This window comes from Gavia stellata, chromosome 2 (genome assembly GCF_030936135.1).
Source record: "Gavia stellata isolate bGavSte3 chromosome 2, bGavSte3.hap2, whole genome shotgun sequence".
Taxonomy (NCBI): Eukaryota; Metazoa; Chordata; class Aves; order Gaviiformes; family Gaviidae; genus Gavia; species Gavia stellata.
Window position 1 is genome coordinate 64,229,945 of NC_082595.1, and position 17,990 is coordinate 64,247,934.

General features: G+C 42.3%; 1 protein-coding gene across 1 annotated transcript in view; it reads right to left on the reverse strand.

Moving 5' to 3' along the window:
* LIN28B (lin-28 homolog B) overlaps window positions 1-12,370 on the reverse strand; it is an 81,203-nt gene extending 68,833 nt beyond the window's left edge. The window contains exons 1-2 of the mRNA XM_059835724.1: window positions 12,292-12,370; window positions 11,822-12,009 (exon numbers count right to left, since the gene is read on the reverse strand). Coding sequence (XP_059691707.1) covers window positions 11,822-12,009; window positions 12,292-12,370 — 267 coding nt within the window. The remainder of the gene's footprint in view (window positions 1-11,821; window positions 12,010-12,291) is intronic.
* Between the last annotated feature and the right edge of the window lie 5,620 nt (window positions 12,371-17,990).

The window sequence follows — 17,990 nt, forward strand, 5'->3', positions numbered from 1 at the left end:
TTTAAAATGCACGTCAAATAGAGGGAGAAAACAGAAACTAAGCTAAGGTTTACCATTTTTAAAAGAATTTAACAAATAGATTATATTCATCATCCTAAAACCAGAAATATTACAACAAAATCAATCACTTTATGCCAATTACCTCAATACTTCTCAAGAGAATATAATATACTATAGGTGCATTTCATGACACCTATTGTGGTCACTGCTGGTTTAGCTCCCCTGTAATGGACTTAATAAAGAATAAATACGAAGTTACATATGGATACAAGGAAAACAAATCATGACTATAAAAGCATAGTATTGCTTTATATATTAGAACCAATTACTGATTCCCATATGAAAAAAGTACTATATTAACATGTGGGCGATCACAGAAAATGTTAGACATTGATTATACTATCGAATAATGAACACTAAAAGTAATTGGCAAAAGGACAGTGCTTCAACTGTAGCCATTTTAACAGACTAATCTCGGTCCATTTACAGTTGTCACCAGCTAAAGATATGATCGTCCAAGGAAGAAGTACTATCTGTGTGAAGAAGATTAACAATAAACCCACAAAATCATGGAATGAACTATCACTTTCCAATAAACTATCAATAATTGTCAGTAAAAAAGAAACTACTATACTACAAAAATAAAATTATCTGCCATTTTAAAAAGTATGGAATTGCTTAATGAAAATAAATTAATGAAGATGAATGTAAAAATTCTTTCGGGAAACTGTATCCACCAATTACATTATTAAACATAAAGAGATTTTGTTGCTTGAAGCAGACTACAGATTAATTTTGAAAAGTATCTGCTGTCTTGCAAAGATGTTATGTAGTCATTAAATGCAAAGACAATGGAAAATGCATTTTTATTTTTTACAAAAGTCTTTGCTAATTTCTACTGTAGAAAATGTAGGCATAGATCAAATTTAAAGGAACCTTCTCAACCAGGATGTTTTGAATGTATATAATTTTAAACATTTTCAGATGTGATAGATAAGCTTTTAGAATGTTTAGTAAATTTTTTTTTTTTTTAATTCTTGAGGAAAAGAAGGCATTGTTAAGAGGAGAATCTGATAGCCTACTTTCTTAGTGTAGATAATAGACTATAGTCCAGGAAGGAGCATGAAGCAGACGTGGTATTTACTGCTGCATTAAGTGTTTGCAAAAGCGTGAATTAACACTAACAAAATCCTATTCCAATTAGTCTAAGCAAAGATTTTATCTTCAGATATACTGTATTTCTGCCTGAAAATCCTGAATATGATTTTCATCTTGACAATGCACCTTTAAATCTTTTGCTCTCTTACCACAATTACCTCTTCTCACTCTCTTATCTTATTACAGTTCAATCCCACAGTCCTCTCCTTATGACTGGTCCTTTAAAGTCAGTGGTGACATGCAAAGTTCTCTATAAAGAAACTCTTCATTTCTGACATTGTTTATTCATGCATCTGCTTCACACCCAGATGAATCACCTTACAAGTAATGTCTATCTTTAACAATTATCACTAATTCCTGAAGCTAATTAAAAACACTTTTAAAAATCATCTTACTTTTGTCTTTGTTTCTAGGTTGCAACAGTTTCTAAACCAGAATCACACACAACGAACAGGATGCCCTGCTGAATGTCCTGTTAGTTACAATCAGTGTGCACGCTACAGCCACACAGAACCCTATAGAAGAAACCATGCATTACTTACAGGATTAACATGTGCCGTACATTTCCCATCCATTAAACAGTTTTTGCAAAATATGCTACATGAAAACATTAAACAAATATGATTTTGATTCGTATAAAACAGCTTTTACAAACGTAACCTGCTTTCTTTAATTAGCACCCACCCCCCCCAACCAAACAATGAAGCAGACAAAGCAAGCAGGTTTGGCACACCCAAATGAGAATTTAATCACTGTAGTGAAGAGCTTTTAAGTACTGTGGCAGAATGGAAACTTTTTGACTAACTGCATTTACCAGTAATTGAGGACCATTTTATGCCTCCAAATCTGTAAACTGTCCACCTCCTGCTGTCTGGACAGAGGGTTCAGCTACTTCCCCCTCCCCGTACGTCAGTGCTCCCCCTTACATCTGGGTAGGATCTCTACATCCCTAACACAGGGGCCCAGGAAAAAGGCAGATTGTGAAGGACTCTGCCAGGAGGATTCCCGTCCTTCCCCTTGTGAACACAGATACACAATGCTGTAGTTACAAAGTTTTCCCAATACCTACAGCATCCTATAGCCCTGCCAGAAATCAAAGGCCCTGTAGGGGTGGCCCCAACTGTCTCTAGATTACTGAATAGCTGTTCAAGATCCCAAGGCACTTTCACTGCAAGGGTGAACTTCATTCCCCTTCAACAGAACTTGCCTGCGCACCCATGGTGAGTGGTCTTTTTCACATTGGGAGCATTTCACATACCTCTTCTACCACTCTTTCCTCCTCTGAGGAATGATTTGAGACAGCAATTTTTTAACAGGAAGGTGAAAAACCCCACAAAATTATCAGCCCAAGAGCTTTGCATCAAAGCAGCCCAGCAGATTAGTGGTCAGGTGAATTTAGGCAATACATTCACAGTACAAAGAAAGTAGCATATTGTGAAAAGTATATACAAATTACATAAATGTCAAGTTCATGCATACACATCATGTTATCATGCATCACATCATTTTAAGTTAACTTTTAATTAAGCAGCACTGATCCAAACCCTAGTTTACTGCTCTACATTTCAGGTACTGTACAGGGAACGAATCAGATCATAATAGAGCCTTCAAGTTTTTGAGCACAAAAAGCACACTTACATACCTACAAAAAGAAAAGGACATGAACTACGTACTTCCAGTAAGAACATTAATCTTAAAATCCACCCCTAATGCTGTCCAGTTTATTGAACAAGTTTCACAGGTCAGTGGGACCACTTTACATGGGAAGATTGAGCAGAATTTGGCCCATCAGGTCTGTAATATCCAAGAAAAGAAGGGATGTCATGGTTTCATTATGTTAAGTTTTTGTTTACTGTTCAAATAATTCTCAAATTTTCATTCACCTGATGTACTGTTGTTTTCAATATCTGAGGGAGAGGGTAGCAAACAGGTTTGTGAATAATTCTTTGATCTTATGCTGCTTTAGCATCAACAACGACTAATTCTCAAAATGTGCAATCTACCAGTCTTAGGCCAGGTAATTAAACAGGGCAAGATAGCAATACATAGCTGTTAAATACAGGGAGTATTTTGGGGGTCTAATCCGAAGTCTACAGAAGCCAGCTTGGGTCTATTAGGTACATTCCAGATTAAAACTTCTATATATTTCTTGTATTTCCAATATAACGAGTCTAAGAATATTCAGAAATTACTACACATGGTCAGCAGAGGCTTTTTAAAACCCTATATTTCCACTAAGATTGTATTATTACAAATAGCTCATAAAACCAACCAAGATTTTGATTACTAGCTTGCAAAACACAGTTGTAAAATGAAATAAAACATTTTTAAAATTATAGCACACGTGCACTATTAACAGATTTTAAAGACACTTGTACTTTGAAAAAAATACAAGTTCGTGCTTAAAAGTACATAAGGGCTATCACTTTTACTCTCAATTTCAGACCAGGTATTATTTTGGTGCATGTATTTATATGACCGTAAACAAAGTAAGTTATAACTCAAATGTTAAAGTAGCCTCAAGTGGCACTATAATAAAAGCAATCTAGAAAGAAAAAATCCCTCAACGCTGCATACCTATAAATTACCATAAGTAATTAGAAGAGGGCCTCTCTGGGAACAGATTATCTTTGATGGGAAAGCCACTATTAGCTACGCTCATGAGAAGTACACACTTATGAATACAGTAACAACATTAGTGTTTTCTAACAGAGCATCATAAGATCTGAAGTAGTCATGGAATATTGCTTTGATTTTGTAGACAAATTCATACACTCCAAATACTGACTATGCATGCATTCACCTAGATTTTACCTGTTAAACTATTTTAACAGGTGAAAATACTAACCTATGATGCTAACAAAACCAAACCAAACCAAACCTTTCAGCCTCCCTCCTTCCAAAAAATGTAATTCTAGCACTAGATTAGAACTTTGGAATAGAAAGTATCTGTGTGATTTTCTTGGCTCCTGCACTGATAATAGAACAAGGATATTCTACATACTCTCAGAGAAGTAACTTTTCAAAGGTATTGATGTATTTAATTTTCAAAGTTATAGACATGGAATAATTAGGGGGCTATACTTTTCAGATTATCAACTAATTTCACTAAGGTCTCACCTATCTGCTATCACCAAATTATTATGAACATGCCTTGTAAATATACTTCTGTTCTGTAGAAGAAACACACATTATTGTCATGAATTAAAATTCCTCTTATTTTCTTTGGCTTTGTTTTAGAAATAGTGCTGTTTTAAAACTGCAATTCAGTATATTTCAATGCCATAGCTTAATTGTAATCAATTAAACAAGAAAAAAGGGAAAAATAGAAACGTGTAAGATTGAACTGAAGTGTGACCCAAAAAAGATTCCTGAAACATTCCACTTACAAGGAGAGCTCAGATGCTTGTACTCATTCCAATACCCACAAGTGCTCTTTTTCCTGAAAAGTCTTTCAAGTCTGTCTTTTTGTAAAAACACTTCCATTGTCTCTCCATCCCCAGCTGAAGGTAACACCAGCATTCCATTTTGCACCAGAGGAGACTGCAGTTTAATTCACATGTCTGCGACAGTAGCTTCCAGCTCTCTTTCCTCCTATACCTTCACCTCACCCTGGCAGCTGCTTGTTTGCATCCTTGGCTGCCCTTCCATGGTGCCAATGCTGCCCACCCTTATTTGTGGGGATCATGGGGTTCTCTGATATGAAAGATGATAAAAATCAGATATGAAAACCCCAGCTGGGTTTGCCATGCAGCTTCACAAGCACTTATACTAGCCCAACAGGGAGAGCGCTATAAAAGCTCTTGAAGCTTACTTAAGCAGCAGCAGTGCTGCCAAATGTAAAAGTAAAATCTTGGCCGTAGGACTCCCACCAAGAAGGGTGGCTGAAGGAGTTTCAACCTCCACCTGTTCACCACACTGCTACTGCAAAGCCAACTCAGCTGCTTGCAGAGCAGCTGCTGACTTGCTGCATGTTACAGCTTTGCATGTTAGGAAAAAAAAATCAAAATCAGTGCCAGTTTTCCTTAATACAGTGGACTGTAAAACTTGCAGCAGTTTCCACAGCTGCTCCACAAGCAGCTGAGCCATCTCTGGAGTGGGGATCTGGAATTCCCTCTAGCCATCTTCCAAGGAGTTAAACCCCCATTTTAAGTCAGGACCAGCCAGAATAATCTGAGGAAAGGCCTGGACACCAATTTCTCCAACTAAATACGCTCGAGCAATCAGAAGTACTTTCCCACCTTCCACGCAGAGGTGTTTACTGATACTCTGCTGATATAAAAGCAATTTAAGGATTCACTGCTTTCACCAGTGATACCCAGAAAGCAAAAGCTAGTCCAGACCTGTCCTGAGTACTGGCCCTTACAAAGAGCTAAGAATCACATAATAACTTTCTATCAGTCATGATAACTTTCAGCTGATTTAACAAAAGGGGGAAAAAACCACCCTTAAATACAGGGAATGAAAAATGTAAATGGTATCTCCTTATTTCTTTGTGTTCATTTAAGAAACATCATAAATGCTCTTTTCCCTCCAATTTCTAGGTTCCTGGGATCTTACCTAAATTATACCTTTATGGTCACTTTTATACACCTTTACAGAAACTGACGGGCCTAATTTTGCTTCTGTTGATAATTAGTGGGGAAAGATGACAGGCCTTTACTGAGATGTGTTACATAAGGGAGATGAATTAAAAGAGTATTTACATGGGAGTATACTTTGTAAAGAGTCTAAAACAAAACTCTGGATGGGTCTAGATATACTTACTACCTCAGTAATGTAGTTGCAAACCAGAACAAGCAACAATAACGTTTTTCCCAATTTGACAATTCATTTCCTTTTAGCTTCACTTCATATATCTGCTTTGATATCTTATGTTTGTGCCCCAGACAAAATATCCTTTTCCTTCCAGTATCCCAACCCCTCTGCACAACTTCCTCAGTCTTGGAGAAAAGGAGGATAGCATGCTCTGGAGAGGGTGTACTTACTGCTCTGCCAAAGAGGGAAATCTCTCTTAAAACAAAATAGTCCCATTGCGGGTCTCTGTCTTCGGGCCGCTTGCGATTTTTGCTTGTCAGCATTTAATGTTTAAACTTCTTCAGCAAAATCTGATCTGATTCAACACCATTTAGGTTTAATGGGACTTGCCATTCACTTAAATACTACATATGCCTATCGATAAAAATGCACTGTAATGTCAGGTTTAGATGTAAATAGTTCTGGAAGGCATTTCCACAGATGATGGCTCTGTAACTTAAATACCAAATGACAAGTTTCTTCAGACAACCATCTTAAACCATCAAGCTCTCAGTGAAGTATTTTGCCATCTGTCCGCGCGCCCACAGGTAGGGCTTGAAATGTAGGACTGGGCCTAATTAGTAGCCAAAATAAATTAAAAAAAAAAAAAAAATCCCAAACAAGGCTGTACCATAAATCCACACCATAAATCCATGGTCCCCATAATTTAAAGTCAGTTTTCCCTGCATGCTCCAACACAACCGGTGAGTGCAAAGCTTGGCTCCGGATCTCCAACAGTTAGCCAATACCGATTCTACATGGGTTGAGGCTGCTGAGCAGATGTTGACACCCACATCTTTAGCGTAGGTCTGATCTCTACCGGATCTCTGATACACATGCTCACTGCAGACACACGTTTACTCCCCATTCGCTTCCTTCCTCAGCTTCCCTCTCCAAATCCTGCTAGCCACTTTTGTTTTGATTAGGACTGGGCTTGCCTGGTCCCCAGCAGAAGTCAAAGATGACAATTTTGTAATAGCATACCCTGCATGGAGATTTCTGTACTTCAAAGCAGCATTGCTATGTCATATTTAACAATAAGGAGCAATGTAATATTGATCCCACTTACTTGCCCAGAACTTCCAGTTATCCCAAGCAATTAAGTTGCTTTTTACAGGCTCCTAATAACACAGAAATGGGAAAGATGTGCTAGATGAATGAATGCATCCTTGCAAAAGCACAGGACCACATGTGTCACAATATTAGAAAGTCAGCATTCAATGTATCATGCCATACCATCATTCCTCCTAGAAAAAGTAGTTCAACTGGGGCTAAAATACTAGGAATTTAAAGAATAGGCATCTGATTCATCATCAAAAAGGATGGTCGGTCAAAATAAGGGAAAAGACTTTTCTGATGCTGCTTACATGTCTAATTTTCCATTTATTCTTCTGTTTACAGTCATAACTGAATAGTTGCAGTAATTTTCCCTCCACCTTTTGTTATAGGTACTTGCAACAATAAGAGCAAAATTTATAATATACAAATGATAGCGCAGTGCAGAAGGACTCAACGAAAAAAACTTTTCCATTTTTATCAAATCTTGTCATAATAGTAACTTGCAGCAACAGTAATAAAGTTCAGATGAAAGTGAAAAATTTAAAACCAGCCATGTTCCTTCTAACAAGAAAACAAAATACACCAACTCCTGCATGCTGCTCCTCCCTTCCTTCCTCTCCCCATCTCATAAAAGAGGATCCCAAAGAAGGATCATGCTTAAGGTCCCAGTTCAGAAATCCTGTATCAATCCCTTAACACGGTTAAGAATTTTGGACTACAGAGCCAGGTCCCAACAAACATCTTCTAAACTGAACAATCCATCTCATCCTGAAAGACCACATTACTCAGAAACAGAACATAACATTATAACCCTTTATATTCACCAACATGTATTTAATTGTATCTATTTACATCCAGCACCGTACCCTTTATTATAATCTTTAACATCTGGGCTTCATGCTAAGCAAAGGAAAATGGGCACGTTTCTAACATAGTCCATACAAAATGTGTGCAAAGAAGAATCCACAGCATTTTTGCCTTACTGCCAGCATCCAAAAAAGTTGTATGTATCTAAGTTGTGTGTACAATTTTGAACATGCAAAAAAATTCTAACAAACATCATCCTCTTCTCTGATTTTATGAAAGCTTCAGCTCTTCTTAGCAATCAAGACCTTTTTTCATGGGCACTATAAAAGGTTTCACTCACTTCACCTCTCCAGTCTGTTTTACCCTTTGACAAACAGATATTTTTCTAAAATTTACCAAGAGCTGTTCACACATAACTCTGTGCGGAATTCATATCATAAAAGAGAAGCAAGCTGTATTATTCATTCCACGCTAACCTATTAAAAGTCCAAATGACAATACTGAGCCAAATTCAGTAAGGTGCACATTCCTTGGATTTAACAACAGTTACACAGGATTAACATTGCTACTATTAATTTTTTTGTAAAAGAAACACAGTGGACTAGGCAGACTGCTGCATTGGACATGGCTTGTCTTCAAAAAATTAAATAGTTTTTAGGACTTGTAATGTTTATATGACACTAACTCAAACACATGACTGAAAGATATAAACTGTATCAGAATAAAGCTAAAAAAGGACAAGAGTGTAGATGTTTGTAAGCATACCCTATTTACACTGTACTCACACAGACGCACATACATAATGGCTGACCTGTTTCTACCTTAAATAATGCATCTAGCTCTAGGTACCTCATTACCAGAAGGGTAACAACAACCTGAAGGTAGTTCAGAGAAGATCAATCAAAATGATTAGTGCTGAAGGAAGGACTTAAAAGGTAGAGTAAAAAACTCAATACTGCAGCTGTTTCATGAACAGAACTTTCATTGGGTGAAGGGGAAGAGAAGTCCTAAAAAAAGCATTGTCCTCTAAAAATATATCAATATATACATTTAGTGAAGCACCGACTTTAGAAAAACATGACTATAATCTGCATGCAACCAAGGGGGAACTCCAAGAAGAAAGCAAAATTATTTATTGCAAGCTCGAAAGTCTGGGTATAATGAGCTTAAACTATTACAGGCATTTTGACTCAATATCCAGTAAGTTTTTGCTCATAGAAAGATCTCATAAACCAGGCATAACCTTACCAAGAAAAGGTAAGATAAGGCAGTAAAAATATTGTTGCAGGGTTCAAGCTAGCTTTGACAGGACTTGGACTAAGTAAGATAGAAGTTTCTTTCCTCTGCTTAGACTGTCTGATTCTACAAAATGATACCAGGAGCTACAAACATTGCAGACCAAGGGAATGCAGGCAACACTATGTGCACACACTTAAATAAATTATGAAGTATTTTCAAAGCAGTTTCGAACAGCAGTATTTTTTTTCAACAGATTCATAAACTAACATCTTTGCCTTGAAAAGGCCTTTTCACATGACTAAATTTTTCAAATTAATGAAACTAATAGGAAGAGGGTCCAATCACTGTTCAGGCAATAGAGTCTGTTGTACAAGCAGCACTGTTAAATAACATTACCGATTTAAAGACTTTTTTATGCTCTGGATGCTACTGTTACCACTGGTCAGCTAGTCAGCTGACACAAAGCTTTCTACATAGCAATATAAATTATCTAAAATGTACTCCGAAACAAAATAGATACTGCTTCTCCCCATTATATTAAACAGAAAAAATCTACTTTGGACTAATGGAAAGAAGATTCAGGTCACCATGAAGTTTACGTATATCCTAGATTTCATCAGAAAGAAAAAGGTGAGAAATGTATTTTCTTTGTTGAAAAGCAATCCATTGCAGAATACTAATAAATTCACTCAGTTAATACGTATATCTAAGTAATACTCAAAAGGACTGAGGCACACAGTTTATGTGCAATGAAACATGCTATTTTTCACAGCATTTTACACTGTGATATGTCTTAGAAACCTAAGGATATCGATAAATTGTAAATTATTAAAGTGTAAACAAACATGTCTAACATTTCCTTCTTGTCCCCTCCTTTAGGGGACACAACTGAACAGCGGCTTCCAAATTTACCACATACTTTTGTATTATTTTCAATTATTACCTTCCATTATGAAACAGCACACCTTGGCTAGTATTACTTAAATATATCATGTTATCATGCAGTTCAACACTTCTCTATTTCCACAGCTCTAAGAATATCTTTGTTTCCAAATGCAGTTTTTTATTAACAACACTGCTATGCTTCAAATGTTTGTCTTCTCTTGAGAAGCAAAAAGAATGACATGTATTAACACAAAATTAGATGAAGAAAAAGGTTTTTTTATCCATAAAGTAAATTTATAGAACTGTAAAGAGCAATTTCACGACTTAAAAAGGTACAAAGAAGGAAAGAAAGGGGGAAAAACAGGAGGAAGACTGCTCCTTCTTGGATAAGATTCATTCAGTTCTAAAAAGAAAAAGCAGCAGCAAAGAGGGGGGCACCTCATATGCCAGTCCAAAGCAGGAAGTGTAAGAATTTAGTTAAGTTCACTATTGGTACACTTTGCACACAATTCCAAACGCAAACAGCTAATATTGATGTGCCGGTCCTTAGGCGTGGGGTACATGTAGGACAGCACGATCAGAATGCCACTCCACCACCGCAAGGAGCAAGGCAACGTGCCACCGCAGCAGCGCTCCTTCTAAAGTTTCGGTCACCTTTTTATTAACCTAGCGAAAGGTGTCTTCTTTAAGAAAGCCTGATGAAAGTTACCACAAAATACGGCCAGGCCATCAAATGGAACATTAGAAGAGAATCACTATATAATCATGGAACACCCCCCTGCACCGTCATTGCAAACGTCATAGAAAATGGACAACCACGTAAAAAGTTAAGATGCCTTTTTGCCTTCCTAACATGGCCCTAGCCAAACCCAAAATGGTCTCTTTACCTGAAACAGCTCTTCTGTTCTCTGATCACAGAAAAGACGGGTGAAATTCAGAATAGCGTTGTTGCAGCCGGAGGCTAACAGAAGGACCAGGGAAGGTCTACACACGCTCCTTCGTCACAAACCACGCTACAGACCTTGAGAAAAGTTCCCTTAACTTTATCATTCTGTACGTATCTTGCATCTGAAACTCCTTTGCGTGAAGGCATTCCAGGTTCAAAATACGAACACGGTTCACGCTGCTGTGCTTGAACATAAAACCTACGGCCACGCGCCCCTTCTCTCCCCAACAGCCTTACAGAGACGCTGCTTTTGGTCTGATTCCTTAATCGCTTTTTTCTAGGACATTTTTCTGGAACTTTTTTTTTTTTTCTATGAAGGAATATTTAAAAATCAACCAACCGAAGCACATGCACGCTTCGGTGTATCACCACAGGGACGCTCTCAGGTCTGACTTACTGCAAAGTAACACTATAATTATGTCTTAATTTCTCTAACTAATCTCAGATGAGCTTTTAAAAAGCAATTTGAGGTTTACAAGAAAAGCGTTTAAAATTGTATTCAAATGTTATCTGAATGAAATCCGACATTTATTTATCCTTTTCCGAGCTTAATTTTAATCAGTTTCCGAGGATAGGCATATCTGCTCCTGATCAGTCTGGTGACAAATGATAAACCTTGTTAAAAAGAAAAGCGTGACATTTTAAAATAAATAAAAAGCACAGGAGAAATTTCTAACCAAGGAGGAAGATACGAAGAAACAACATTATCCCTTTGCACAAATCTCAGGTCACAGAGACTAAGCACAATCTAACGACCTTATTTACTCAAATTGTTCGCTGCCAACAAAACCACTACCTAAGGCAACTTTTAATTACAGATGTACCTAAATACCTAGGAAAAATAGGTTACTTCTCTTCACGTGAAACCGGAGTCCCACTGAGCTCAACCAAATGTGGCAGGCTGAGACGGAAGACAAAAACGGGTCTTACTTGGTGTACAAAGACATCAACTGGAGACTCCAAGGGGCTTCCCTCTCGGTTGCTCATGGAGATGAACCCGAATCCCATTCTCACATTGAACCATTTGCAATGGCCGGTTCCGTGCAAAACCTGGGATTCCTCCTCTTCTTCCTGATCCGGCAACTTCCCGGGCTCGTCTCCACCTTTACTCGCCCCTGCTGAGGAAGAGGGAAAGGCGAGGGGGGGGGGGGGAGCGGGGGGGGGGGGGGGGGAAGGGGGGCGAAAAAGAAGGAAGGGGACACAAGATGCAAAGCAAAGAGTTAAATTCTGGTAACATCCTTTTGCCACTGTATAAAGGAGTTACTACAGAAGAAACAGGAAAAAAAAAAAAAAAGGCGACCAAAACGACATCAAAAAGCAAACGGCGAAACGAGCTTATTTTTTCCTAAATCCTAAAATAAACAACCTTCTCCCCAAAATCCGTAAAAAAATAAAATCACCGGAGGTTACAGAGAGAAAACGCTGCCTGCGGAGGCTTTCCCTCTCTCTTTGCCCAGGGCAGCCCACGTTTCTGTACATACGTGTATTTTTCCATTTAACTCCATCTTTCAGCCACATTACAGCACGGAACGCGATACTTTACTTGAATATTGCTGGTTTAAGACCGATCCCATTTCTCAACAGAAATTCTCAGCCCAATTAGTCTCTCCTCGCAAGGCGAAGGACGGGGGGCGAGGGGGGGAGGCCGGCCGAGGAGGGGTGGAGGAGAGAGAATAAGCAAAATTGGGTAGATTGCACAACTGGTTATTGCACATGCAGCGCCGAAACCACTATTTTCCAACGTGTGTCCATCCCTCCCTGGAATAAACTTTCGGTTAAAGTTGGGACAGGTGTACGGCCGTTTTCTCATCCACCACTGCAACTGTGCTTAATCAAACAGGAACAATTCAAACAATAGCCCCCTGAAAGCTTTTCAAGTTGTGAATCGGTGTGGGCGGTACGGAACAGTTTCTGAGCTGGGTAACAATGGGTTTGGAGAAAGCCCCCTTGCGCGAGCTGCTAAAAAAGGGTAATGCATAGTTGGGTTAAAGGGGGGGGGGGGGGGGGGGGGGGGGGGAGAGGGAGAGAGCGAGCGAGCGAGCGAAAATCATAGTAAAACAATAGAAAAAGAAAATTAACCTTCGGCCATGTTGCCCCACGGGCCCTCTGCTCCAAACTCGTGAGATGAAAACTTTCCCTGTGGATCGAAGTGGTCTTCTGCATTAATCTAACATCCTGATTTTGAACGATCGCAAATTTAGCTCGCATGGTCTAATGTGCTTTCCCTCTTTTGATTTTTCCCCTTCTCTCTCGCTCCGTTTCTGGCCCCCTGCGCACACGTGACTTGGTCAATTACATGCTTTCTTGCTACTAATTTCACATCGGATCCTTAAGGGGTTGGCAGGAGGCAGGAGTAGCCAATCGCCATTTCAACGAGGCTGACACACCGAAATAATTTATGAATGAACAAGAAATTTCCAACGCGTCTTTTTTTCGACAGCTAATCTGCACGCTTCTTTACGGGAAATCGAGATGACGTATTATTCTGGGGTTTCTGCACTCCCGTGCCTCCACAAGTACGTAGGAAGATCCGTGTTTCTAGATAGAGCCCAGAGAACAACACATACATGCAGAGGCAGACGTGCAGATGAGATTAGGAGGGTATCTGTGCACGCTCTCGGTGGGGTACGCGTACGCACACGAATGCGAGATGCTTACAAAGGAGACGTACACATGTGTAGAGACATGCACTAGGTATGTCGGGAGGCATCTGTGTTACCGTCTGCGCAAAATACGGGCGTATGTATAACCGCATCGCCGTTTCCACCTGAAGAAAAGCCGCCCAAAGCCGCCGCGGCGTCCCGGGGGGCGAAGGGGGGGGGGGGGGGGCGCGAATACGCCTCTCCCTGCGTGTCTCTGTGTGTGCGCGCGTGGTGTGTTGTGCGTATATATACGTGTGTGTGCGCGTGTGCACGCGTGTGCCGCGGGTCCCGGGCACGCTCACGCCTTTGCTGCACGTTGCTAATTTCGCATTCAAATTAAAAGCGCGCCGGAAACGCGGTATCACCTTAATATGGGCCAGAATGTGCGGAGGTTTAGCGTTTCAAAACATTTCTGGAGGGGGATGGGGCGAGGAATTGTACTTCACAGGTTTCTCCGCCATCTCTTTCCGGGGGAGGGGATGTGATTAATGACTTCCTAAATAAGAGCCCAGTTTTCAAGCCTAGTATTGGAGTGAACCTCAATCAGCAGCGATTGTTCCCCAGGAGCGCGGGGGAGAGGGAGAGGAGGAGGGAGAGGGCGAGGAGGAGGAGGAGGAGGACAGACAGAGAAAAGGATTTGCTGGAGGAGGAAGGCGGAAAAAAAAAAAAAAAAAAAGCCGGAGGAAGAAGACAAAGAGGGGAGGAATAAGGCTGACCGGGGACTGCTGTTTTAAGTCTTCGCTGCCAGCGGGAGGGGGGATCCAACTCGGAAAAGAAACGCGTTGTATGTAACGGGCTTGGTAACAGCCCGAGCGCACCCCTTTACGGAAGCAGTCCCCTTCGGCTCTCGCAGGTACACAGCTATCGACGGGCTCGCAAAGTCCTTGCTGGTACTGCACTTACGGCTAAACGCTTATTTAAAAAATATTTTTAGAAACGTAAGAACCCCTCCCTGATTAGGTGAGATTCCGTTTATGTTCCATCTGTCCTATCTCCTTCAGTGTAAAGGTACAGATGAAGGTAAGAAAACATGAGATTTTGCCTCTTCTGTCCTCCCCACCACCTACTCCCATATCACCTCACTCTACATCCAGTATTGTATAACCTTTAAACGTTGCCTATATCTTGTTAAAGCCTGGGCTCAATTACTTTCTTATTAAAACCCCTTCCCCCGCCCCCCGCATCCTCTCTTATCCCAAGGACACACACAAACAAAAGCCAAAGCAACGAACCGATCGGTGCAGAACCTGAATACAAGGGGTTCATGCATTTGCAAAGCACTTGCTGTTGTTTTGGAAGTGGCGTCGATCAGTCTGCCCAATTAAGGGGGACGCCTTTGCCCCGATGGGCCTGTTTACTCCTTTTGTTGCCGATTCCCCCGCCAGCGCCTCGTCTCGGTGTGAAATACCAAGGTGCCCGGTTCGATCGTTTGCTAGGAGGAGGCGAGGGTGGGCAAACGTGTACAAAAGCAAGCGGCCGGGCAAGGGGAGCAGCAGCTTTAAATCCTGAAATTCCTTTGCAGTCTTCAACCGTAAATTTCCCATAGGTTATTTCAACAGTGGAGGTCGACTTCCTACACTGACCTGCCCTACGCATTCGTGCAACATACCACTTCTTTTTGCTCGTAACCTCCCTTCCCCCTTTACAACAGCGATTATTTTACAATATTAAATCGCCAGTAATTTTATATGCTTGGATCTTATAACCGGGACGAGATCTAATATATAATAAATGCACGAGATTTTAACACACGTGAAGCCCCAGCTATGAACAAGAAATTAAGGTTACCGGAAGAAAAAAATGCTTACACCACTTACTTGAAGTGCCCAAGACTACATTTCTTGTAGCAGAACGGCACATTTATAAAATACGAGCTCTCCCTGTCCTTCCCTTCAAACAGACAAAGTATTCTGTTTAATGACGTTTTAAAGGTCTTCATTTTTTCAGATTGATTTATTCTACCGACATTTGGTATAAAAATTCCTTAGAGGCTAGAATATTGGTTAAACAGACACAAACGAGTTGATCGAGTTCATTAAATGGAAAAAACGTCTTGTTAGCAAATTTCAGTTAAAAGAAAATTCAGTGTAGTGTGCTCTTCGATGAATAAATGAAAGACGACAAAAACACGGAGATGAATGTAAAGATATTTGTTGCAGATAATTTCTTACGTTGCAAAATAAATGCAGATTTTGTAAAATGGAGGGGGGGATTTGGAAAGGCTCTTTACTGAGATTTTCAGGCCTCCAGTATTAGTGGAATTAAGGTTGGGGTCACTGGACTGGTCACTGGTGTCAGATGTTATCGACTCATTCATTTCCTGCAAGGGACATCAGCCTTTCAAGTTTTGTGGAAGGTAGAGAGCTGTTGCCAGCTGGGAACTCTCCGGAAAAAAAAAAGAAAGGGGGGGGGGGGAGAACCCAACCCACTAACACCCCTGTAAAATTCATTCGCGAAGAGTCGGGGGGGGGGGGGCAAGAGGATAAAGGGGGAAAAAGCCCTACAGAACAAGCCAGTTCGTGGAAAAAAAATAGTTTAATGGTAAAAGTTCACATATTAAAAACAATTATATTTCTATATTACATTTCGCTAAATAGATGCTAATTTTGGTAAAGACAATTATAGGAAGCTGGAGTCATTGTCCTTCTAAATGCACAGTAAGAGCTCACTTGAAACTATGTAACCAAACCCAGTGGTGTTGGATTTCCAATTTGTCACCTTCCTAAAACTTTTAAAGTTCTAACTCTGTTTTCTTCCATTCCCCAAAACAAGAAAGACGCCCACCTCCAAAAAACAAGAGGAAAAAAAACCCCAAACGACCGACCCGCGTGCACTTGAAACAAAACGCGTGTTTCACACTTGAAAGCAGAGCTGGGGCTGCTGCCACGACTTCCCATTTCAAAGCACGGCCAACATTTCTCGCCGACGGGCAGGCAGGAAAAGCAGGAACGGCGCCGGACAGCCCCTGCCCCCGCTTCTTCTTCATGTTGTCGGGGTTGGTTGCTTTGCGCCGGGGCCGCAGCCGCCCCACGCACGACAACGGCGGCCCACGCGCGCCGCTCCCGCTGATGTGTGACCGAGTAAGACGACCGTCGTGTTTCCTACGTGGTTTTTATCGAAACCGGCTCTTCCTAACGCGGAGGGAGGGGGAGGCTTTCCGGCCGCTTCCTCAGGGCAGAGACCCCTGGCCCGGGGGTCGCTGCGGCCCCTCAGGGGCCGCAGCGACCCCCGGGCCAGGGGTCTCTGCCGGTGCTGAGCTCTTCCCGCCAAAACCCTCTCACCTACAGTTTGGGCGCCAAAACCGCCTTCCCTTTCCGCCGCCGTGAAGCGCCCGGGTCGGGGGTTGCCACCGGCCCGGCGGGCTTTCCTCTCGGCAGCGGCCGTATCGCTCCCGGTGGGGGAGTGTGTGTGTGTGGGGGGGGGTGAGAGGGGACCGCTTCCAATCGTTCGTCGCCCACCGGGCGTGAGGGCTCGCGCGCCCAACGGCCGCGCTCTGTCAGTGCCGGCGGGCGCCGCGGCGCCTGAGGCGGCGGGTCCGTCCCCGCAACCCTCCCCCGGCGCGGGGCTTTGCCTTTAGCCTTTTGTTGAACATTTCCAGAAAATGCGGTTTCTTTCCACCGGGCGACACGCCTTCCCGCGCATTTCGGAGCGCAGGGGCGGTCGTGCCCAGACACCGCCCAGCTCTCTCCCCTTGTCCCTGCTTCGGTATTCTTACGCTCCGGATTGTTCTCGCGGGATGACTACTATTTGAAAAATATATTTTAACAAAACACCTTTCGAGAGATTTTCTGAAAGTACGGGTTAAGGGAGCCCCACTCCGACCCAGCTGCGCGCTTCCCCTGGCTAGGGACGAGGAGGGATGGGATTTGCTCGACGTGCATCCGCGGTGTATGAAGTTACCGGGTTTATAACGGTTCCGTCGCACCGCGCCCATCCCCAACGACCGATCTCTTCGGGAAATGCCGTTTTAAGACGCGGCAGGCGCCCTTCTCCCCTCACCCTCCGCCCGCCGTTTGCAACCGGAGCACGGTGTCGGGAGCCCCTCAACGGCTGCCCCAGCGCTCCTCAGACGTTGTACCTGAGGTAGGCGCCAGCCGCCGTCACCCCGCGGGCGCGCACGGCTCCCTCCTCGGAGCCCGCCTCCGCCTTCGTTACGGAGACGGGGCGGCCCTCGCCGCAGGATCACACCGCGGTTTGCAGGCGCCGCTGTTTTCATTGACGGCCGGAGCGTGGTTCCGAACGCGCGCTTTACTGACGTTTTCTGTTGCAGAGAAACGCGGCGGCTGTCGGTGCCGCACAGCCCCCTGGCGCGGTCCAGCCTGCCTTCCGTGGATTATTGCCGGCAATGCCGGCGGCTTGCGAGGGGGATTTATAAAATATTGGAAATTGCTCCAATGCCGCGCGTGATCCGAGGGCAGTAGGACGCGGGACGCACCCCCTCGGAACGCTCTGCTGCA